At 37.1% G+C, this 24,853-nt stretch overlaps 1 protein-coding gene across 1 annotated transcript in view; it reads left to right on the forward strand.

Moving 5' to 3' along the window:
* The first annotated feature begins 22,064 nt into the window (after positions 1-22,064).
* MYOZ2 (myozenin 2) overlaps positions 22,065-24,853 on the forward strand; it is a 39,814-nt gene continuing 37,025 nt past the window's right edge. The window contains exons 1-2 of the mRNA XM_032401103.1: positions 22,065-22,775; positions 23,335-23,423. Coding sequence (XP_032256994.1) covers positions 23,348-23,423 — 76 coding nt within the window. The 5' untranslated portion in view covers positions 22,065-22,775; positions 23,335-23,347. The remainder of the gene's footprint in view (positions 22,776-23,334; positions 23,424-24,853) is intronic.

The raw sequence follows: 24,853 nt of genomic DNA on the forward strand, positions 1-24,853 counted from the left end.
CCTTAAACTCAGCCTAATTTCCCACCAATCTCTTAATCATATATTTCCTATTATGGTGAATAACACCATTATCCCCTCATCTGAGGGAAAAAAAAGTGATTTGATAGACCTCGTAAGTTCTTTCTGCTCCTTTGACCATCTACCCGCAAACCACATGTGTCATGCGCATGCGCACATGCACACAACCCCCCCCCCCACACACACACACTGTCCAACAAATCAAATCACTACTGCCTGTTAATTATCACCTAAACTATCACAGGTGTTTCTTTACTGATTTTCCTGGCTGCCTCTAATTTCATCCCAGGGTCCACGTCACCTTAACCTAACTTCTATACTGCTGCCAGAATGGCTTTCATGGGATGAACATTTGCATGTCTTTTTTCTGCTTGCATTTTAATAATGCGGTATAAGATCAATTCTGAACACTTCTGCAAAAAATACAAGACTCTTCAGAATCTGACACCTGCCTCTTCACTCAGATTAATCTTCCAATGCTATTCCCCTTATCTGGAGTATCTCTTCTCTGTAAGAAGATCTCACAGATCTTACAAGCTTCACTTGAAATGCTGCATCCTTCATGAAGATTCTCTGTCTCTTGATGGCACACTTAGATGCTAGTGCTCACATGCTTTCAGTAATTTGTCAACATCTCTCTATCATAACAATTACCTTAGAGCTATTAGTTGTTTGTTCACACATCTATCTTCTCACTACTATTCTGGGAGGCAACCCAATATATACATTTTTAAATTATAACACTTAAACAATGTGAAGCATTCTCATTGTAGACACCTTAGAAAATCCAATAATGTTTAATGAAAATGTAAAATTATTTATATTTCTTCTACAAAGAAAATACCATTATTTTAAAAATAGCTCTTCTATTCATATACATATACACACACATTCACATGCACACACCCACACTACCTATTTTTTATTTGTCTTAGAACATTTATAGTTTGGTTTGTTTGTTTGTTTGTTTTTCTAGCAGCTAGCACAGGCCCTACCACATAAATAGTCAACAAATATTTACTGAATAAATGAATAATCTCAAATCTATGCCCCATTTTTCTGTGTCCTTACCTACTGCCTTATAATCATTTGTCTGAACTACTCTAATAATCTGTAATTGGTCTCATTGCCACCAATTTCTTTTCCTTTGGATGCACCCTCCATATTGCTGCCATGATTATATTATCAAATGAAAATCTTGCTACATTATTGTCATGTTTATGAATCTTTTGGTGACTTTTATTGCCTATGAAATAATATGCAATTCCTTATCATTCAAGACTTTTCACAATTTAGTCCTAATATACTTTCCTGACCCATCTTCTGTCATTTCTATCTCTTATATCAGGGATCAGCCTTATATCTTATCTTATATCTTATCTTATTTCTATCTCATATATTGGGGATCATTCACAGTTCTCAAAGATATGCCATGGGGTCTCACTCTTGACTCATGCCACTCCTTCTGACCAAAATATCCTGCCCCAGTGTTCCTCATAAGGCAAATATTTGATATAGCCTTCAAGAACAAATATATATATATATATATATATATATATATATATATCTTCTACAAAGTCTTTTTAAACATTTCCTCCATTTTTCAGCCGAGTGATTCATTCTTTCAGCTGTTTCCAGAGAAGTCATCCCAAAAGCTAAAACTAATGTTTTGTAAAACTGCCTTCTCTGACCCCCACTAATGGAGGCTCAGATTTCGTAGGAGTGGAGTGGAGAGAGGAATCTGTTGTTTTAAAAACATGCTACATCCCAACATAAACAATGCCAGACTGAATGCAGTTCAGTTCCAGGCCAGACTGAACTCTGGGTTGCTGAGTGCTAAACATTCTTCTTAAAGCATGACTCGGGATCATGTTGGAAACAGCCAGAAGTAGAGCACGTTGGGACCCATGCTTTCAGGTATCAATAAAACCAATCATTGTTTTTCATAGGTTTTATGCGTATGAGTCTTTGGGAAGTGAAATCAGCTTCTGTTATTTCAAGCTGTTCAAAATACCAGGGAAATGGAGGGATTGAAAACAAAAAGTAAAACAAAGGCATCAACTATTTAAATATAGACCAAAAGGAAGAAAGAAAAGGACATGAAGTCATGTAAGCTGTCTCTATAATACTGTACTCATGGGGGAAATAAGTGAAGAGGAGAAGAAGCACAATGAAACTAGTTATAAAAAAATATGATTTGTGTCCAAGGAGCCATCAAGGGTCTTGGCTTGTTCAAATCAAATCAGCAGAACTATTATCCTAGATTGGCATTACTGGCTCTGAACAAGTCACTTAGCCCAAAATTCTTGGGATTTTCCTCATTCAAAAAAATATGCAACTCCTTTTGAAGATTTCAGTTCAAAGCAACTCTATATAAAACCCACCCTCCCTTCTCTTGCGTACAGTATGTTCATTCACTGAACAAGTGCCCAGAGAAGAAAAATGCATTAATAGTTAATCACTTCTAAAGTTAACTTTAGAATCAAGAGTTTTAGAGACAGAAAGACTGTTAGAAGATTTTCTAGACCATATTTTTTAACCTTTTCCTCAACAAAGTGCACAGAGAAAATGCTATTTGTGTGGCACACTGGGATAAAGAGATGAGACTGTCGGAGACTACAGATGACCGGCAATGGGGCTCCTGCTGCCAGTGGGTGGGTGTCAAAGAGCTCAGTATCTCCCAGAACCTCTGTAACCCATACCGCTCGAGAAGAGATCCTAGATAAACCAATGCCTCTTAGAGAGGAGACAACTCAAACCCCAAAAGGTGGATTGACACCAGAGAGGCTAACAAAGTCACTCAGTGGGAGAGCAAGCACTGCGTTTTCACATGCCTCATATGAGCTGTAGTTCCAATCTATATGCCATTCAGAATTCACCAATTCTGATCATTGGTGGAGGAGTCATTTCAAAGGACCCACAATTCACCAAGGCACCCCACATTGGCAATAGATTGCAAAAATTATGATCTCTCCCACAAATATCTGTACTGATTTCAACTGTATTTAAATGCTACTTAAAAAATAACAAAGACATTCATTCAGAATTCTCTTAATTCACTGAAAAAATGCTAGGTAAAATCCTAAAAGCACTTCGTATATAATGTATAAATGTATATATACATACTATACTTCGTATATATATATACTTTGTATACAATAAATGGAGGAGGCTTCCAGGAATTAAGCAGAAGTATGAGTTTAAGGAAGTAAGTGAGAAGCAGTTGTGTGCCCTGGGAGAATCTATATATCCAGGATGCCTAGAACTTTGCATCTTCCCAGAGCAGAAAACTCCATTAGTGACCCTCCAGCATGAAAGCCATGCTTAGGAAAAGCCAGGTATGCAGGAAAAGAGTTCACTGGAAATACTTGAATAAACAACCCTTCACAGAGGCAAGCAGCAAAGAAAATTGTCTAAAAGAGATTTAAATACAGGGCCAAAGCTCTCCTGAGAATTTGTAGCCCCTGGAAGTTTTAGCCATGCATTTAGGATCAAAATTTACACTGTTTACATGATATGGAAAATTGTAAGCTAAAAATTTTCATTTCTGGACCCATTTAAACTAGACCCAGGTCTGTAATGTCCTCATACGGGTGCCAGAAAGAAACACAGATCCTCCCTGGAGGAATGAATTAGAGTCCAAAAGATTGCGTTTTATTGTGAAGAAAAGTTTGCAATAAAAGAAAAATCACAAAACACATGAGAAAAAACTAATCCACCACGAACATTGTTATAGAAACTATAAACAATAGGAACTTGAATACTGGAAATGTACAAATACAGAGAATATATTAGAAAATATATTTATATGTTTAAAGAAGTTTTAAAAGGGGAAGGGGGAAGGTAAAAACCTCACTAATAAGCAAGAGATTAGGTAGATTTGGGAAAAGAGATCTAGAAATAAGAGTATAATAATTAAAAGTAAATATTCAATGCAGGGATTAAAAGCAGCAGATAGATACCATGGTGGATACAATTAATAACATGGAAAATTCTTATGCAAAAAGAGAAATTACACAGAATACAGCAATAGAGATAAAAAGATGGGAAATACTTTTAAAAAGAGTTGGATTTCCCTGATGCCGAGCGATGTTGAGAACTTTTTCATGTGTCTGTTGGCCATTTAGATGTCTTCTTTGGAACCACCTCACAGCAGTCAGAATGACTAACATAAACAAGTCAGGAAACGACAGATGTTGGCGAGGATGCAGAGAAAGGGGAACCCTCCTACACTGTTGGTGGGAATGCAAGCTGGTGCAGCCACTCTGGAAAACAGTATGGAAGGTCCTCAAAAAGTTGAAAATAGAGCTACCGTACGACCCAGCAATTGCACTACTGGGTATTTATCCCAAAGATACAAATGTAGTGATCCGAAGGAGTACATGCACCCCAATGTTTATAGCAGCCATGTCCACAATAGCCAAACTATGGAAAGAGCCAAGATGTCCATCAACAGATGAATGGATAAAGAAGATGTGGTATATATATACAATGGAATATTATGCAGCCATAAAAAACCCCGAAATCTTGCCATTTCCAACACCATAGATGGAACTAGAGGGTATTATGCTAAACGAAATAAGTCAATCAGAGAAAGACATGTATCATATGATCTCACTGATATGAGGAATTCTTAATCTCAGGAAACAAACTGAGGGTTGCTGGAGTGATGGGGGGGTGGGAGGGATGGGGTGGCTGAGTGATAGACAATGGGGAGGGTATGTGCTATGGTGAGCGCTGTGAATTGTGTAAGACTGACGAATCACAAACCTGTACCTCTGAAACAAATAATATATTATATGTTTAAAAAAAAAAAAGATAGTAGGAAGGGAAAAATGAAGGGGGGGAAATCGGAGGGGGAGACGAACGATGAAAGACGATGGACTCTGAGAAACAAACTGAGGATTCTAGAGGGGAGGGGGTGGGGGGATGGGTTAGTCTGGTGATGGGTATTAAAGAGGGCACGTATTGAATGGAGCACTGGGTGTTATATGCAAACAATGAATCATGGAACATTACATCAAAAAAGTGAAAGAAGAAAGAAAGAAAGAAAGAAAGAAAGAAAGAAAGACTGAGAGATGAGAAAGAAAGGATGAAAGAAAAAAAAGAAACTTAAATGTATATTCCTTATATTTCTGTATCATTTGAAGCTTTGACAATGATAATATATTCCATATTGCATAACAAAAAAAAAAAAAAAAGAGTTGAAGACATAAAGAAAACAGAGGAAGTCCAAAATACATCTAGTCAGAGTTTCAGGACAACCAGGCAAATTTAACCAAAAGAAAGTAATATAGCCATAATTAATGTCAGACAAAATTCTTTTTTTAAAAAGATTTTATTTAATAGAGAGAGAGCGAGCACAAACAGGGCGAGTGGCAGAGGGAGAAGCAGGCTCCCCGCTGGGCAGGGAGCTGGATGTGGGGCTCCATCCAAGGACCCTGCAATCATGACCTGAGTTGAAGGCAGACCATTAACCAACTGAGCCACCCAGGTGCCCCCAAAATTATTCTTTCAAGGAAAAAAATACTACTAGTAAAGAAGAAAACTCTATAAAAATAACAAGGTATAATCAAAAGAATATCACATTTATAGGTTTGTATTATTTGATATCGTAGCCTCAAAATAAATACCATATAAACAAAAAGAACTACAAAGAGAAATTGACAAATGCAAATATTTGTGGGAAATATCTAACACATATCTTTTAGTCATTAATACTTAGAGTAGATAAGGAGAGCCTGGGTGGCTCAGTTGTTAAGCGTCTGCCTTCGGCTCAGGTCATGATCCCAGGATCCTGGGATCGAGCCCCGCATCGGGCTCCCTGCTCAGCAGGAAGCCTGCTTCTCCCTCTCCCACTCCCCCTGCTCATGTTCCTGCTCTTGCTATCTCTTTCTGTTAAATAAATTAAAAAATCTTAAAAAAAAATACTTAGAGTAATAAAACCATCAAAGTTGCAACCAATAAAGAAGTTCTGGAGATCTATAAAGCACGGTGTACTGAATATACAAACAATACTGTATTATAATTGCCAAACTTGCTAAGAGACTAGATCTTAATTATTCCTACCACAAAAAAGAAATGATAATTATGTGACATGATAAAGATGTTAACTATCACTACAGTTGGGCAATCATATTATAACATAAATGTTATAAATCAACACATACACCTTAAATCTACACAACGTTGTATGTCAAATGTATTTCAATAAAAACCAAAATGGAGTTAATAAAAGAAAGAAAAACCAATATTGCAAATAATTTGAACAATAAAATTATCAAGTTTGATTTCATTGATATATATAGAAGTCTGCATCCAGCAATTGGAAAGAATTGGTATCATACAGAACACATTTTCTGACCATTAGAAATCGTGGCAAGAATTCTGATTTTCCTATCAGTCCTGGTCATAGAGTTAAACCCCAGTTTTAGAATCCTTTTTTTTTTTTTTTTTTTAAGATTTTATTTATTTATCTGAGAGAGAGAGAGTGAGAGAGAGAGAGAAAGAGACCACAAGAAGGGGGAGGGTCAGAGGGAGAAGCAGACTCTCCATTGAGCAGGGAGCCCGATGTGGGGCTCGATCCTGGGATTCCAGGATCATGACCTGAGCCAAAGGCAAGACGCTCAACCAACTGAGCCACCCAGGCACCCCTAGAATCCCTTTTATATTTAGAAGACTTAGCTCTGTCCTATGGAATGTAGGAAGAAGTGATGCATGTAATTTCAGTTCTGAACACAGAATATCCTGTGCAATCTTGTACACTCTTGCTTCCTTTTCATCTAAAACATAGAGAGCTGCACATTGAGAATGTTGGCAATTTAAAAAAGGGAAGAAGCATACTCTCTGTGTCATACATAGAAATAATCAGGATGGACTTTGAATGAACAAGAAATAAACTTGTACTGCGTTAAGCCCTTTGAAATTTGGAATTGTTTGTTGTAGCTGATAGCTTATCACAGAACACAGAAATTAAAAATAAAATGAGAGCTAAAAATAATTCTCTCTGTTTGCAAAGTTTTAACCACAATTATGGTAACTCAAGAGTTAAAGAGAAGAGTATAATAAACAAATTTTAAATACTGGAATTAAATAATAAATAAACCCAAAGAAAGCTGGAAGAGGAAAATCATATGGAAAAGAATGGAAATAGAAACAAGCATGTAATAGAAGAGAAACAAAATGAAATGTTGGTCTTTGGAGAGACTAATAAAATTAACAAACCCCAGCAAAGTTGATTCAAGCAAAAACGTAAAGTGAAAAATCAACAGTATGAGGAATGAAAAGGGGGCATACTGTAGCTGTAGCAGAAAGTTTAAAAATAAGAGAATACATGAAAAATTAAAAGATAAGAGACACTGTCTTTTGTTCTGGATTAACTTGTCAGGGATATTTTTATAGTGAATAGCCTTGGAAGATACAGTGTCTCCTTCTGGAACAAAAAGCAGTCAACATTTACTGCCAATTAAAAAAGATTCAAGTTCCCTAGGCTTAGGGTTTCTCTCCTAAAATGCAACCCAGTGCATATGCAGGCATCCATCTGAACCCATCCATGCTGCCCAATTGCACTTGGAAACAAGAACTGATGCAAACATGAAGCTCAGGCTGCTTGCTGTGCCTTAACTAAAGTCCTTTATCTCTGACACAGGAGTTCGTATCTTCTGCCAGTATCTATGAAACTGTAGTAAGATAACCTGTTGGCTTGCAAATATTGTAAAATCTCACTGCTCTTTCTTAACATATATTGCATTATTTGTTTCAGAGGTACAGATCTGAGATTCAACAGTCTTGCACAATTCACAGCGCTTACCAGAACACATACCCTCCCCAGTGTCCATCACCCAGTCACCCCATCCCTCCCACCCCACCCCCCACTCCAGCAACCCTCAGTTTGTTTCCTGAGATTAAGAATTCCTCATATCAGTGAGGTCATATGATACATGTCTTTCTCTGTTTGATCTGTACCTCTGAAACAAATAATGCAATATATGTTAAGAAAGAAAAAAAGAAGAAGAAGAATGTAGCAGGAGGGGAAGAATGAAGGGGGGGAAATCGGAGGGGGAGAAGAACCATGAGAGACGATGGACTCTGAAAAACAAACTGAGGGTTCTAGAGGGGAGGGGGTTGGGAGGATGGGTTAGCCTGGTGATGGGTATTGAGGAGGGCACGTTCTGCATGGAGCACTGGGTGTTATGCACAAACAATGAATCATGGAACACTATATCTAAAACTAATGATGTAATGTATGGGGATTAACATAACAATAAAAAAATTAAAAAAAAAAAAGAAAACCTGAAAGAAAAGAAATACACTTGAAGGGAGCCCCAAAATCCAAGTATAATCTTTCCTCAAATTCTTGATTGACCCCAGAACTGTTCATACTCCATAATGCTCAATGGGATTAGCAAATGGAAGGCTGAATAAACAGAACAGAGATTTCAACTGCCACCAACCACTGGAGGAATAAAGTATAGAATTGTAATTTAAAAAAAAAAAAAAAAAAAAAAATCTCACTGCTCTCACAGTTCTTGACCTGAACAAGATAATTTGAAAATGTATGTGGAAGATCCACAATGAGCCAAAATCTTCTTTTTTTTAAAGATTTTATTTATTTGTCAGAGAGAGAGCACACACAAGCAGGGGGAGCGGCAGGCAGAGGGAGAAGCAGGCTCCCCGCGAGGCAGGGAGCCCGATGAGGGAGGGGCTCGATCCCGGGAACTCGGGATCCTGACCTGAGCCGAAGGAGACGCTTAATTGACTGAGCCATCCAGGCGTCCCTGAGCCAAAATCTTCTTAAAGAAGAACAAGAAGAGAGTACTTGCATTGCCAAATATGGATTCATTATAAAGTTATAAAATTTAATAATGTGTAATATTGAAATGGAAAAACATTAATGGGCCAATGGAAAATAATAGCTGTCATAGAAACAGACCTAAACATATATAAAAACTTAATATATGACAAAGTTGAATTTCTAGATTAGCTAAAAAAGATGCACTATTCTACAATTAAAGCTAGGACAAGTGTTATCCATCTGAATAAAAAATAAAATTGGATCACTACCTCGTACCCCACAAAAAATTAATTTCAGATGGAATAAGACCTTAAATGTGAAAAAGCAAAACTTCGTAAATTTTAGAAGAAAATAGAATAGATTTATGACTACAGTTTAGAAAAGACAGAAAAAGCCCCAATCATAAACTAAAAGATTTGATGTCTTCAAATACATAAAAGGTTAAGCTTTGTTTAAAACAAAGCTATAAAAAAAAGATGTCAAAACATAGTCAAAAAAGGAAAACAGAAAGGTACTCACTTTACAAATAGCTAAGGAAGGATTAGTTACCAGACTACTTAACAATTCTTAAAAATCAAGATGAAAAATGCAAACAACTCAATAGAAAAAGAGACAAAGATAAGAACAGACATTTCTCAAAGAGAAATATGAATGAATGTCCAATAAACTTGGGAAGGCCACAACCTTACTTTAGTTATCAGGGAAATACAAATGAAACCACCTTTTGCAGCTATTTGATTGATGACAGGGTTAAAGTCTCACCTGCCAGGTGTTGTGGAGGATGCAAAATGTAGTAGAACTCTTAAAGGCTGCTAGTAGGAGGATAGATTGGTGTAATCATTACAAGCTCCAAATTTAACTCCTAGCTTTATTCTCCAGAAAAGCTCTTGCATAAGTGCCCCCCAAGAGACATGTACTAGTGTTTGTAGCAACACTGCTTCTAATGGAAAAAAAAAAAAAAAAACAAATATCTCTCAATAAGAGACTGAATTAGTAAAAGTGTGGTATATTCATACAATGAATACTAAACAGTAGTGAAAATCATTAACCTGCAGCTATAACATAACATGGATGAATCTTAGAAACTTTTTTCAGTGAAAAGGAAGTTGCTGAAGAATATAGATAATTTGTTAATATTTTACAAAGTTCAAAAATAACCCAAAGCAAACTACAAGTTTAGCAATATATACGTGCTCATTGGAAAAACCATGAAGATGACCTAGGAAATGACTTAAAAGTATTTATTATTATGAGTACTTCTGGGGAGGGACAGGGAAGCAGGGAAAAGATAGAAGGGACGGATATGTGCTTCAATAGCATTGATAGCATTCTATTTCTTAAGTTGAGCAATATATTCACAGGTATTCATTTTAAAATTGTGCTTCATAACTTACATATAATATATTAGTAATAAAATTGGGGAAAATAGACCATTAAAAGAAAAAATGTTTCTAAATACACAGACTCATACATACATAAATACATTAAGTAAATACGTATTTCCTTAAAAAAATCATCTATTTTTTTCCCTGCAATTGTTTAGTAAACAGGTAAAGAACAAATTCTTAAGTGAGATATTTTCCCACTGCGTGTTGCCTAAGAAAAATAAATTTGCCTGAGTCTTTCTTCACACAGAGACAGTTCACCTGCTGCAGTTTACTATGGGATGGGCCATTGAAATATACAGTTGACCCTTGAACAACATGGGGATTAGGGGCACCAACCCCCCCAATACCCCACAGTCAAAAATCTGCATATAATTTTGACTCCCCCAAAGCTTAACTACTAATAGCCTACTGTCGACCGGAAGCCTTACTGATAACATAAACAGTTGATTAACGTGTGCTTTGTATTTTATACATATTATAGAATGTAGTCTTACAATAAAGTAGGCTAGAGAAAAGAAAATGTTTTTAAGAAAAACATAAGGGAGAGAAAATGATGTACTTACAGTACTGCACTGTATTTATCAGAAAAAAATCTGTGTATAATTGGACCCATGCTGTTCAAGGCTCAACTATGTAAGGTAAGACTTAGTGGTGTTATCCACATTAAAAGTAGATCCAATTCATGGCTACTTTGTAAATTTTCTGCACACAGGAAACAGAATCTGTCCCAGAATCAGCTAAATTGGTTATTCAGGTCTCTCTCTCTGCTAACGGCTTTATTCCTAAAGCATCAAGTTTTTACAGCAACAGGTATACATAAGACAACAAGCATCTCACTAAGAGTAAAAGACATGTCTACCTTAAAGATTTTAAATTTAATGGGGTGATATGAATTGTGATGGTCTGGACCTTCATTACTATTAGAGACAGTGTAAAGAGCATCTATTGTGAAGCCAAACAACCTGGGTTTGAGTGTTTGCAACAATGCTTCTGAGCTAGGGCAGGTTACTTAGTCTTCTGCATTTCTGTTCTTTACCTGTAAAAAAGAGGCGATGATAACAGAACTTATCTAGGGGGTTGTGAAGATTAAATGAGTTAATTTATGTAAAACAACTAGAACAGTCTCTGATACACCATGAGGGGTATAGAAATGATAGTTGTTATAAATGGTGATGGTAGTGGTGGTGATGGTGGTGGTGGTAGCAATGCTTCCCTTTAGATATACATCACCTGGGAACTTCTGGTTATTGGCCCAGTACTCTCAGAGCCCTAGCATTCTAGTAAATTCAACTAAGTAAACACAATTTGGAAATTTTAAGAATAAATTGAGGAGATTTTTTTCATAACGTATCCTCACCCACCAATTGATCCTGTGATAATCCACTTGTGGGATACAGAAATCCCCCACTCAGAGATCCCTCAACAGGGAAGGTAGACAATTGTCTTTCTAGTCCTTGTTTGGACCAGTTCATCAATCACTCATCAATTATGAGTCCCTCCATAAAAAGATGGGGGGGGGAGGAATGGGAAAAATATTTAACATTAATGAAATTTTATGATTTTTTTGTGGTGCAAAATGATTTAACATAAAATTTCAGCCAAAAAAAAGGAGAAGGAAAGTAACAAAAGAGGAAAAAAGGGGAAAATATTCAAGACAGTAACTAATGAAAGTATAAATGCAGTGCTTCTTAGATAAAAAGGAACTTCCTATACACTTATAGATTCATAGATTCTGATTGTAAAAGTACCAGATGCAATAGTTCCCTTAACAAACATTCTCTTCTATGCTGATGGCATGGTTTAATAAAAAACTAAGAACAGCCCCTCATCTTCTTTGCTACTTGTAGTCAGAATGAACTGCTACATAGTGATTAGGCAAGACTGAAATTATCATTTTGAAACAAGACATTTTCTACACCAAATAGCAATGTTAAATGAATTAACTCAGCTTCTTAGAGGTATATTTGCAACCAAATCATTTGGGTGCTCTTACAAAGAAAAAATGGCCATAAAACTGAAATATTCTAGAGGAAAGAAAGGACAGTTCCTTTGCTTGACCCATAAATATCTAAAACTTTTCTTTATCCACTTGCTTCCTCCAATTCTTATGAAAGCCATTCCAAAATCTTTCTTTTCATTCCCCTCCATGCACCCTATTGCTAAAATCTCAGCCCATAATTATTGCTTGATCATATTCCATCCATCTTACTATCACCATTTAATTCCTTCACTTCCAATATGGCCTTCTTCTGCAGAAGAAAAAATTTCAAGCACTCCTCTTTCTCTTTAATGTAAATCAAGCAAGTTTCAAATTTGCTGCTCTCTGCTGCCATAGCTCAAAAATTATTTAGGAATTGCCACCCAAAGGGAAAGTTGTGAATATTTACATTAAAACTTTTTCTTTTTATGCAAGTCACATAGTGTACAACTTTCTCCCCAACTGGACTATGAAATCCTCAAAAACAAAAACCACACTTTACTCATTTTTATAAATGCCTGCCATAGGCATGACCTCAAGAAGCCCTCAGTATGACTCTTGAGCCCCAACCACATGTACTTTCTACTGTACCATCTATGGGCGTTTCAGCATTTTTTAGGAGGAGCCTAAGTGAGGGAATTTTGAGGGAAGAGCTTATAGGAGACGAGTTTGAAACCACATTTGCATAGCAAGCAGACTTTTTGCTTAGATTGTATGTTTATTGCATTCATTCATCCCATCCATCCATTTATTAAAGTATATTAAGTGCCAACAATGTGTCAGATACTATTCTTGGTGTTAGAAATACAGCAGAGAACAAAAAACAGATAATAGTTTGTGCCTTCGTGGCATTTACATAAATATGGTAGATAGTGATTAGTATTACGGAGAAAATTAAATCAGGGAGGTGGAGGAATTCTGGAGGGAAGAGGTATTGTATTTTTTAACAGGGTAGACAAGGAATGCTTCACTGAGAAGGTGGTATTGAGTAAAGACCTGAAGTGGTTTGGGACAGAGTCACACGGATATCTGGAAGAACGTGTTCCTGGCAGAAGGAACAGCCTAGAATGTTTGAGCAAAGCAAAGAAATTTGGAGGTCTAGAGCAGCAAGTGCAAGAGAGGGAATAGAAGATGTGGTCAGAGAGTTATCAGATGGTAAGAGTGTGGAGGATAATTTTAGGCTATTCTTAGGGCTGGATTTTACTCTAGGATATGAACCCATCAGAGCTTTTTTGAGCAGAGGAGTTAAATTTGATTTTTAAAAGGTTCTAGCTACCTTTTGAGAAGACGCTTAAGTGAGATGCAGAAATACATGTAGAAATAGAAGACCAACGTACCTCTGACCAATCTCCTGACTTCTTTCTCCCTTACTTTGCCCTAGTCACACTAGCCTCTTCACTTTTCTCAAATATGCCAGACATGTTAACACGTTGGGGTACTTGCTCCTTCTTCCTGGAATGTTCTTCTCCTAATACATCCATGTGGCTTCCTCTTGCCTTTCCTTTGGGTCTTTATTCGAATGTCACCTTTTCAATGAGGCCTTCTTTGGTCATTCTAAAATCACAATCACTCTCCCCAACAATGCTGCCTGCCTTCTCTACTTTATTGTTTTTCTTTATAATTATCATATCTAGCATATGGTATATTTTACCTGTTTATCTTGCACTATGCCTATCTCTCCCACTGGAATGTAAGCTCCATGAAGATAGGAATTTTTAAAGTTTGATTTACTACTTAGTGCCTAGAATAATACCTAATACATGTCACTTGCTCAATCAATATTTTTTGAATGAATAAACTAAGAAGAAACAGGAGGAAAACCAGGAGTATATGGTTTCCTGGAATCAAGAGACCAAGCTTCTCGTATTATAATTGCATTGTATGGTGACAAGTGGTAGTACACTGTGAGCACAGCATAATGTATAGAGCTGTCAAATCACTGTATTGAACACCTGAAACTAATGTAACATTATGTGTCAACTATACTTCAATAAAAAAAAGAAAACCTTTCTAATACTGAAGATGCATTTTTGACTGAAGATATATGTGTATATTCGAGATATATTGAGGTTGTGTTTGCATGGCATGCACACTATTTCGGCTTCAAGGGTTTTGACACAAAATAAGGGAGGTAAATTTCTCCTAAGCAGTATCACTTCTTGACCCACCACTGCATATCATGGAATCAAGAGGTAAGAATGGAGAATGAACGGTTAAGTTAACAGTGGTGAGAGAAACTAAAATCCATTATATTCCTGCCATATGCCATGCATTATACTATGCTATCCAACCAATATTTGCCACATGACTACGATATGCCATTACTCTCATAAGCACTGGGATTACAAAGTGACTTAATCTACTAGGGAATAAAACATTAGAGACTTGTCAGAACAAAGAGATTGAATACATAATAGATGTATTGTACATTTAAACACAATACAACGTAACCCAGAAGAGCAAGTGACCCAAGAGCAAGCACAAACTACTTGGGAATGTCAGAAAAGGTTACAGGAGGTGAAACTATTTGTAGATGGAAGCTATGGAAAAATCAATGGAAACTCACCAAGAGAGTTCATCAGGTAGAGGGGAAAACCTAATGTTAGCAAAACTTCAGGTTCCCAAACAATGAACATGAGTAGAGACCTGAGAGCCTAACAACCTCAAGCCCAAAGATAATTTTAATATAATCTTGTCAATCATATGAAATGAAAAACAGGAGAGAAGAGCAAGAAGGCTCGGACTGCAGTTGCCTTAGAGCCGTTGCTGCATGGTTGGAATAGAGAGCTAAAAATGGAACAAGGCCCACTTGTACGACCTACCAACACTGTGACTATAGTCACCACCCACCCTGGCCAGATTTGTGTCTTGAGAGACAACATACAAGTTATTATCTCCTCTCTTCCTTTGGGTGAGAGAAATGGGGTTGAGGTAGACTTCCATTCCCCAGACTAAAAGTGATTTTAAGTGCTTGATTAGATTGTAAGGGGAAAAGGAAAAGAGAAGATTCTATGATGATTCCTGGCTTGGTCTGCAGTGTAGGTAGTGATGTTTACATTCTCTATATGTGTATATGGGGAATTCAGGATGAGGAACTCATTTGAGAGGAAAGACGATGAGCCCAGTTTGGGATATGTTAATGTTATGCTGTTTGTAGGATGCCAAAATGGGAGTGCTAATTGCAATTTGGAAATACAGGTGAAAAGGCTGGGAGAGAGGTCAGGATCAGCCACTTATGACTGTCTTAAACGTAATTTCACGAACTGATGGGGCACAGCCTTACTAAGACTAATGCAGTTGGGAAGCTAGCATGTCTGGACCTGCTCAGAACCTGGTCCCTTGCAAATTTATCTTGGTGATGGCATGCTGGAGATCCTCCTGATGGCACCACCTGGCCCTGATACCAAATCTCACTGCACATTTCCTTTTAAACATTGCATGTCACATACTTCTTTCCTCCTACCAGGATTTCTCTCCAATGATCAACCATCATAGACCTACATCTACAATGATGTGTACCACTCCAAATCTCAAATTATCAAAATTCTTATTGCTTCACAGATGAGTATTTGTTTCTCTTTTATCTCCAAACATGTTCGAATTTCCTCTTCCAAAACATGCATGCACACACACTCACACACACTTGCAACTTGTTTTCCTTTTAGCTACTGAACTCTTTCTCCCCTTTAGTTCATGGCCAATCCTTTCAAATAAATAGTTTCCATTTGCAGCTTACACTCCCTAACCACTCATTATTGCCTTAAATCCTTTCTATTTGGGTTCTGTGACTACCACATTAAGACGATGTCTCTCTTCTGCCAAAGACTGACTTCTTGCCAAATCCAATGACCTTTTCTCATATGTCACTCTCTGTAGAAATTAACAGTGCCTGGAAATCCTCTTTTCTTTTGAACTTTGCTCTCCTGGTTCTTATCTAATTTCTTTAACTTTTTCTTATTCATTTTTTTACTCTCTTACTCACTCAACAAACATTTACGAGACACTGAATTTTTTACTTTTAAAATGTGTCATAGTTTAATGAAATAAAGTAGTAGGTGGGTTGGATTTAGGCAAACTCATGGGAAACGAGCAAATTAGTGGACATTTGGATGGTGAGCAGATTCAGAATATGGAGAGTTATTCTTTTTTTTTTTTTTTTTAAAGATTTTATTTATTTATTTGAGAGAGAGAGAATGAGAGACAGAGAGCATGAGAGGGAGGAGGGTCAGAGGGAGAAGCAGACTCCCTGCCGAGCAGGGAACCCGATGCGGGACTCGATCCCCGGACTCCAGGATCATGACCTGAGCTGAAGGCAGTTGCTTAACCAACTGAGCCACCCAGGCGCCCGAGAGTTATTCTTATTTATTTATTAATGCCATTAGGTTGTGATAACACTGACAAATCACTTTCACATAGGATATATACTTAACAAGTACACGAACCTTCACTGTTCGTTTCTGGATGCTTTATTTCTTAGCAATCCCTCTTCTGATCTACACATGCTTTATTTCTGTGTATTAATACCACAGCTCAGTCATATCCATCTTTCTTGGTTAAGGAGCCATTCTGTTTTTTCTATCTGTGTGACCTTTAGCATGTGATCTAACCTCTCTGTGTCTCATTGGCAAATGGGAATTAAGCTATTGTTATTTAAGGTGACTTCACATATTTTGCTTGTCATCCTTTCACATGTTTATGCTACAGTTAAACTTTTGATGGTAATAATAATGATGGTTAACTTTTATTACACACTTAATATGAGCCAGGCATTGTGATAAGCACCATGCCACAGAACTGCTCTAAGACATTGATGCTATGGTTGTCCTTATCTTAGAGTCGATGCTGCTGATACTCTAGCATGTGATACATAGCTGTGAAATCCAGAGACTTCGCAAAAAATTGTGGACTATACATTCTTTAAAAAACTTCATGTTTTCTTTAATGAACCTTTATTTAATTAGGTCATGCTATATTTGTATATAATAGCAGGGGTACATTTTCTTGCAGGTGAGAAAACTGTCAAAGAAAATGCTTCCATAGACTGTAGGAAAAATACAGGCTGGCTAGAATCATGAAAGGAAATGTGACAAAGTTCTGGATAAATGCTGGGATTATGCAAGCAAAGGAAAAAAAATGATTTGCGGGTTTGCTTTGGCAACTTGTTTCTTAATATTCCTGTATATGAAACTTTCTTTCTTTCCAAGTTCCCAACCCTATTCTGTGAGCCGTCCTTGACAAGCTGGTCATCGGGTTCTGTTTAACTCTCCTTTTCACCTCAGTTTACCTTAACGCTTAATTTAAGAGCCTAGAAGGAAATGCTTAAGCAAGAGAAATAAATTTGCAGAGGAAGGCAGGTAAAACCCTGGGTTTGCCTATAAATGGATTATTTTGATAGAGTTGGATTTGCTTCTTATTTTTGGCCCTGAAGGTAGTAAGTGTGTTTGTGTGTGTGGTACAGCAGACAGGAAAGGAAGGAGAGGTCTGCACAGCAAATGGCACATGTCTCCATTTGTTTATGTTCAGCACTTGAATAACTTTAGTATTTGCACAGCTGAAGGAAAGGAAAGCACCCTGAGAATAGACACCATGAGGAACTCTAGAAGCTTGCAAACGAGAAACACATGAAATGGAAAAGAGCCACAAATGTTATAAGTAAAAAGGACCCCAGCCAAAATAAACCACATGTTGGGATGCTCTCTTCTAAAGGGAATCGATAAGGAGCACATTGAAATAATTATTCTGACAGTTCTCAATGCTGCTTCTTTATTTTTGTTATGAAGATATCAATACAGAGAAATTCAGAGATTGGGAAGATAGACATTTCTGCACAGTATAGTGAAAATACAAGAGCCTCTGGATCAGACAAAACAAATGGTTAATTCCATCTCTATAATTTTCAAAGATGATGCGTGGGGGTTTTACTTAATCTCTCAGAATGTCAGTTTCCTCCTCTGTAATGCAAGAGTAAGGCTAAAAAAGTATGATGAAGTTAAAAGTTGTGTTTTTTTTTTTTTAAGAAAAAGCTCTTTGTCCACTTTAGACATCATATTTTCTCAGTTTCATCTGGTTTTAATTCTTCCTCTCTCTTCCACTTACTTTTTGATTGGGACCACAAGCACTGCATATATGTGTTTATGTGATGTTGTTTAGTACATATATACACACACACAATTTGGGGGACTTGATTTCTCCTTTCAGATTAAGGTGAAACATTTCACCCTCGCTTTATAGGCAGAGCAGGTTACAAAACTGTAGACCAATGCGTGACCAACTGCACTGCCTAACAAACATTAACTAAATGGCGGTTGTAACAGTTCCTCTTACCCCTGTAGGTGCCCTTAGGCCTTTGCTATAGTGAGACCAGTTGCAAACTCACCTATCTGTCTTGTACTGTCTCACTTTGGCCAGTGGGATGATCAGCACAGCACTGCTTATAACTATTTTGCCCTTGCTATGTCTGGGTAACGAGATTGATTGTAAGCTGGACCTTCCTCGATGTAGAAAAATAGAAACCATGGAAGATACAGCAAGCCAATTAGCCATAAGGAGAATGGATAGGCCTCTCACACAAACCAAAACCCATGCATCCTTAGCCTCATCGGCTATAAGTTTTTACAGCTTTGTTATCCTTTCTCTCCTCCCAGGGTTAGCACCATATATGACACCCTGAAGGCTGGTAAATAACTGATCATCCTATCAGATTTGTCATTTAACATTAGCCTGGCAGCTGCCCTGTTTGGGTTATGTGTGCATCCTTCCAGAACTGAGTCTCAATAATGGTGATATGTTGTCTGCCCATCTAGCAGACAGTCAGTTCCCACATCCTGGCCCCACCCCCACCCCCGGGATCCTGCCCTAATCTTTAACTGCCCACAGTCACCTAATATAGACTGAAAATGGGACAAGGAGAAACACAGAATTTAAAAACAACTGCTCAGTCAGAGGAAGATCAATGTAGACCTTGTTTACCACTTGGCTAAAGGGCTCATTGTTTACCACACTGGCTAAATAAGGTTGCCTTTCATGGTCTTCATGGTGTGGATTTTTGTTAGGTAGTATATTGGCAGTGAAATTCACCTTATTTAGTCTCTTTTTTTCTTGTAGCAAGTGGCAAAGGAGTTGGAAACACACTGTGGCAGCCCCAGCAATGGAAATAGTTTGGTTACAGAGACACTGACAAGTTCAGCCATAAACTTCCTCCACACTAGCCTCCCAAGGCACCGAGTTCTACCATTAGAATCCCATTATTTTGCCTACAAGAAAAGATCTCATCTTTTATTGTTAGCACCATTTAATTTAAAATACTTAGGGCCTTGAGGGAAACCTAAAGTACTACTCTGCTTATATTAGGGTTAGGAAGAAGCATCAAGGACAAGAATAATTAATAGGACAATTAATAGGGCAAGACAAGTGTAGGTACTGAGATCCTTTTTCTGATATAGAGTGTGTGTGTGTGGAGGGGCGGGGGGGAGGCATCCTGGGTCTTGGGGATGGGAGGGGGGCTGCTGAGGACAAAGGAAGATTGCAATTTGACAAATGTAAGGGAAATTTAACATACACCAGATCTCTGTGCAGATGAAATAGAAATATATTAACTGTGACTTGATTTAAAATTTAAATGCATTGGCTTTCAGAATGGATCATCTGAAAATGCTTTATAAAAACCATAGAGTTCTTTTCTAAAATTTAGCCTAGTCATGAAGCACATGGAGAGCATACACTGTCCGAAAGTTACAATACCAATGATTTGCTCTTTCTTCTTTTCAGAACAAATAATAACTCAGAAACCAGAAAGCGATCAAAGATATGTATGAATGAGCTTAAAAGTAAGGCAAACAATTTTAAGTATAACTGAAAAACAAAAACAAGTAAGGTGTTACATTCTTTAAAACTTCTGCAATTATTTAAAATATCTCCTTTCATTTTAGGGACTCCTGGGTGGCTAAGTTGGTTAAGCATCTGACTCTTGGTTTCGGCTCAGATCGTGATCTCATGGTCATGAGATCAAGCTCTGCATTGAACCTTGCATCAGGCTTCACCCTCAGTGTGGAGTCTGCATGGGTTTCTCTCTCTCTCTCCCCATAAATAAAGAAATAATTAATTTTTAAAAATCTCCTTTCAAAAAAAAATAAAAAATAATAAAAAATTAAAAAATCTCCTTTCATTTTAGAAATCAAAGGTAACATAACAATTATTATCTGCTGAGGACACCGGTTCAACCTGTAGAGCTATATAACACAAAATTGGAAACAGATGAAGTTGACTACATCGGAAAACTGGGGTTTTCTGAATATATTTTTATTTTTTACTGAATAATGCAGTCGATTGTTCTAATACTTTCATATTGCAGGAATAATAATAGTAAATGAAAAAATTAATATTCATTAAGCTTTTATTAAGTATCAGAAATTTCTAAAATTGTTATATGTAAAATGTCCATGACATGATGTGGTAGAAACTGTAATCTCCATTTTATAGGTAAGAAAACTAAGAGTTCAGGAGACCTAACTAATAGCTTACTACAGTAAATGCTAGAGCCAGGAATTTAAGGGCAATTAGAGAATCTTAGGAGGGAATTTAAATTCATTTGGCTTTGGCAAAATGGTTTCCCATTGGTACCTGATTAATATCTTCAAAGCAAACAATTGCTTAGAAGCAATTGTAATAGGTTAGCTTAAACCTACTACTACCTTGAACTGTGATCAGGCAGTCCTATGATCAGGCACTAAAAGTATAACCTATTTCAATCTCATTCAAAACAATTTCTCTCATAAGTCGCCACCATCTTCCCATATTCAAGTTACTCTTCATTTATTACAATCCTATTTCCCCCCAAGTGTTTAACATAACAGGAAGAGAATTCCAAAATCATGCCAAACCTTTAACGCATTCCACAATTAATCTCCAACCCACTCATTTATTAATTCGTTCAATGAATATTGAGTGCCCACCACATACTAGTCACAATTCTTGATGCCCAAGCCTTTATGGAGTTCCTTGTATTTTGGTAGGAAAAAGAGACACTAGATAGATAAAATAATGTCGATATGTTCTTGTGTCAAAATCTGGGAGTTGTCACACAGTAACCACTTATCTCCTTTCTCAGTAAGTTATCCTCTGAATTTTAGCTGGGCGCACAGCCACACAGAATAAAATCTGTATTTCCCAGCCTCTCTTGAGCTCTGTATGGCTACTCAACAAAGTTCTGGACAAAGGGATGTAAGCCAAAGAGATCTGAGCAATATCAGGACATGTTCTGAAGAAGAGACAGTGTGCCTTTCTCATTACTTTTTCCTTTTTCTGCTAACTAAAATATGAACATGCTGGCTAGAGCTGGAGCAGCCACTGAGGCCCAAGGGGACTGCATGTTAGGGATAATGGAGCAAAAAATTAGAAGGCAATTGAGGCCCTGATGATTATGTCAATCACACCAATCCTAGATTATTCACCTCTGGACTAAGTATATATGTGGGAAAAACAAACTTCTGTCTTTTTAAAATTTCTGTTTTGGGGGTTTTTCATCCACTTCCATTTGACTTTAATATTAATGAAAAATATAAAGAAAAATGAAGCAAAATTAGGAACCAGAGCGTGGCACCACGTGATATTTTAGACATGGTGACTGGGGAAGTGCTTTATAAGGAATCAGTAATTGAATGGAGTCCTGATTGCATGGGAGAGTGAGCCACATGGGTAGAAGAAGAGCATGTTCCATCAAGTGGGAAATAGTAAAAGCAAAGCCCAGAAATGAGAACATACTTCTTCTGTGCTCAAAGACCAGCAAGGAGGCCAATAAAGCCCACCTTCCAAACCTGTTATCCTCTCATTCTCCCAAACAGGAATCCTTCACTCCAGACCTTGCAAAGATTAGTCAACTTTGTAGGCTCTCTTCTTTATAGGTCTCTTCAAAAAGTATGACCCAGTTATGAGTCTCAGCTTTTACTCAAATAGCTTCATGGTTCAACCTTTAACACCATTGCCAAGTGTTCCGCCACTTTGCCATTCAAATATTACCCATTTTTCTGGACCTAGCATAATTCTCACTCCTGCTTAAGGAATGGTTCTACTGGTTCACCCAACATTGCTTTCTTCATTCTTGAAACTCCATAGATATTATTACCCATACTTTCATTGTAATGGTTAATGATCTATCATTCTGTTCTAATTCACGTACGTGTCTCTTGCCACCTCAAGAAGATGCAGCATAAGATCTACATCTTAACAAGTTTTAAAAATCCCTTTTGGCTACTATCTCCTCAAAGAGAAGGTGCTCCATAAAAACTTTCTGTATGTTCCTTCAACCATCTCACAAACTAGAAACATAATGGAGAGAACCTAATCTTTCTCTGTTCCTCCCTTTCGCCAGGAAGATATGAGTAGCTGAAGTATTTGGTGCTATATATAGTCAGTTGATGTCAGCTGGATGCCAGTCTCTTCAGAAAGGCTCAGTCCCCAGTTTGAGTCAGAGCTAGGGACCATGCCGTCCCAGGCTCAGGGATAAAAACCATCGGGCCCAAGTGCCATCCATATTCCATCTCCACTCTTTCCTCCACAAATTGGGACTCATCCCTGCTGCAAAGCACAGCCTAAGAGCAAGGTGAGTATATTGTTTCCTAAAATGTTTTATTAGTCAGTTGTCCAAGGAGGTTCAGAGTTATGACTCATAAATGGGCCTTCTTTGCTTTAAAGGGCAGCTGTTGATGCTAATATTAAAATGCTACCACCAAAGAGTTCTGGTTTAATCTAGTGTCCTTTCTTCATTCTTACAGTTTGCTGGAACTGATGTACCGTGATGCTGGTACAAATGAAGGCCAGTAAGGAAACGATGACAGATTAAAATAAACTGTGGAAAAGAAAGAGGGAGGGGAGAGGAGGCAGCTCTCTCATTGTTTCTCCTTGCCTGGGGACCATTGTACAAGTGTATAGATAAGACTGGGACTGAAACTCTGAGTATTATCTTCTGTTCACTGTGACATTGCCTGTCAATGAATAACATGCTCTGTCACAAGATAGATAAGGCATATTAAAGTCACTCAGTAGAAACAATAATAAATTCCTAACAAAGAACGAAGATGCTCTCTTTCAAAAGGATGATTATAAAATACTCCAGATGAGTTCTTCACATTGTCTCAATAACGTTCCTTTATTTTCCACAGGGAACAAAAGACCATGCTTTCACATAATACCATGGTGAAGCAGAGAAAACAGCAAGCATCAGCCATCATGAAGGAAATCCATGGAAATGGTATCAATGAAAATCCTTTTTTAGCATTACTCTAGCTCAGCATTAACAAAGATCCTTCCTGATGATATTTAATATTCTATAGTTTACTTCCTTTAAATTCTTGCTATTCTGTCATAACAAACCTGGAGCTCTAGCGGGTGTAGAAAAGCCTATGGTAACTAATCCTTTTGTAGTCATCCTTTCTCATCTGAAAGCTATTTTCAGATGAACAACTGCTCTAAAGGAATGAAGCAATCTGACAGCTGATGTACATTCTGCTTGGCTTGCCTTTCACATTTCACATTATAAGTTAATATCACTCTCAATTCCTTTTTTTGGACAGGTCTCATACTTGTCTTCATGGTCCAACCCACATGGCATATCTTGCTTTCTTTTACCTTATATATCACATAAAACATTAAAAATATATTCTATCATCTTTTTTGTACAAAAACTGTTAAGTTGGAATTCAGATTGTGAATTTCTTTAACCCCGAAACGAGTCTTCATATTTGGTAATTGGTTTACTAAGATATTTTCAATAGAAATCTACTTTTATTTATGATGTCTAGGGAAATATAAAGTTTATGTAGTCTCAAAGCATATGACTCAAAAAATTTAATATAAATTAGACGCAAGATGATATTCCATTCTCCTTTTCCTTAAGTTCTAGCAAATACCTCTAGAAAGCAATGCTTTACAAATTGCATTTGATTGTTATAAAGGAAACTTTATGAGCGAAGGATAGCATCAATTTTAAAAGTGAATGGGTAGAATATCCAGATGCTTTTAAGGGCTGATTTGAGCCATTCCGGATATATCTGTGGAGTTTTCAGAATGCCTCCTTATTTCCCCTCCATTGACAAGGAATGTAACCTTTCACCTGAACACTATTGAGACCTAGAGGCATGAGATCTGGTGGGGGCAGCCGGGAACAGGGGTAAGTATAGTGTTTTCATATTTCACCTTCCATAAAACACATTGCATAGAACCAGTCAAAGATTGTTTCAGATACTCTCCATACAATGTAGTCATATCTAAAGAGTCCTGTTTTTAAGTTTCATTTTCTATTTTCTGCAATATAAAATTAGCATACTGGATTCAACTTAGTTTCCATGTTTTACTATGATGTCAGACTAGCTTGGAATAAAGTGAGAATAATTCTGAATCAGATTCCAGAACTAAACTTGTACGGGTCCAAAGTTCAAAAATTCACACTTCTTTTAAATTTTTATGTTTCTTTATAGTTCCTGGTTCAGGTAGTTTACTTGAAATTGTTTTTATAGTTTTCCTGATCAACAAGGAAAAACTGGATGAACACTTGAGTTTGAGAATAAATTATTTACCTTAAAACTGGACTTGAGATAAGTTATTTTCTAATTGCATTCTAATCATTAATCAATTGATCCATTTAATGTATTGCCAGTTTAAATCATGTGTTGGATTCTACTC

Source organism: Phoca vitulina, unplaced genomic scaffold (genome assembly GCF_004348235.1).
Source record: "Phoca vitulina isolate PV1807 unplaced genomic scaffold, GSC_HSeal_1.0 scaffold3, whole genome shotgun sequence".
Lineage (NCBI taxonomy): Eukaryota > Metazoa > Chordata > Mammalia > Carnivora > Phocidae > Phoca > Phoca vitulina.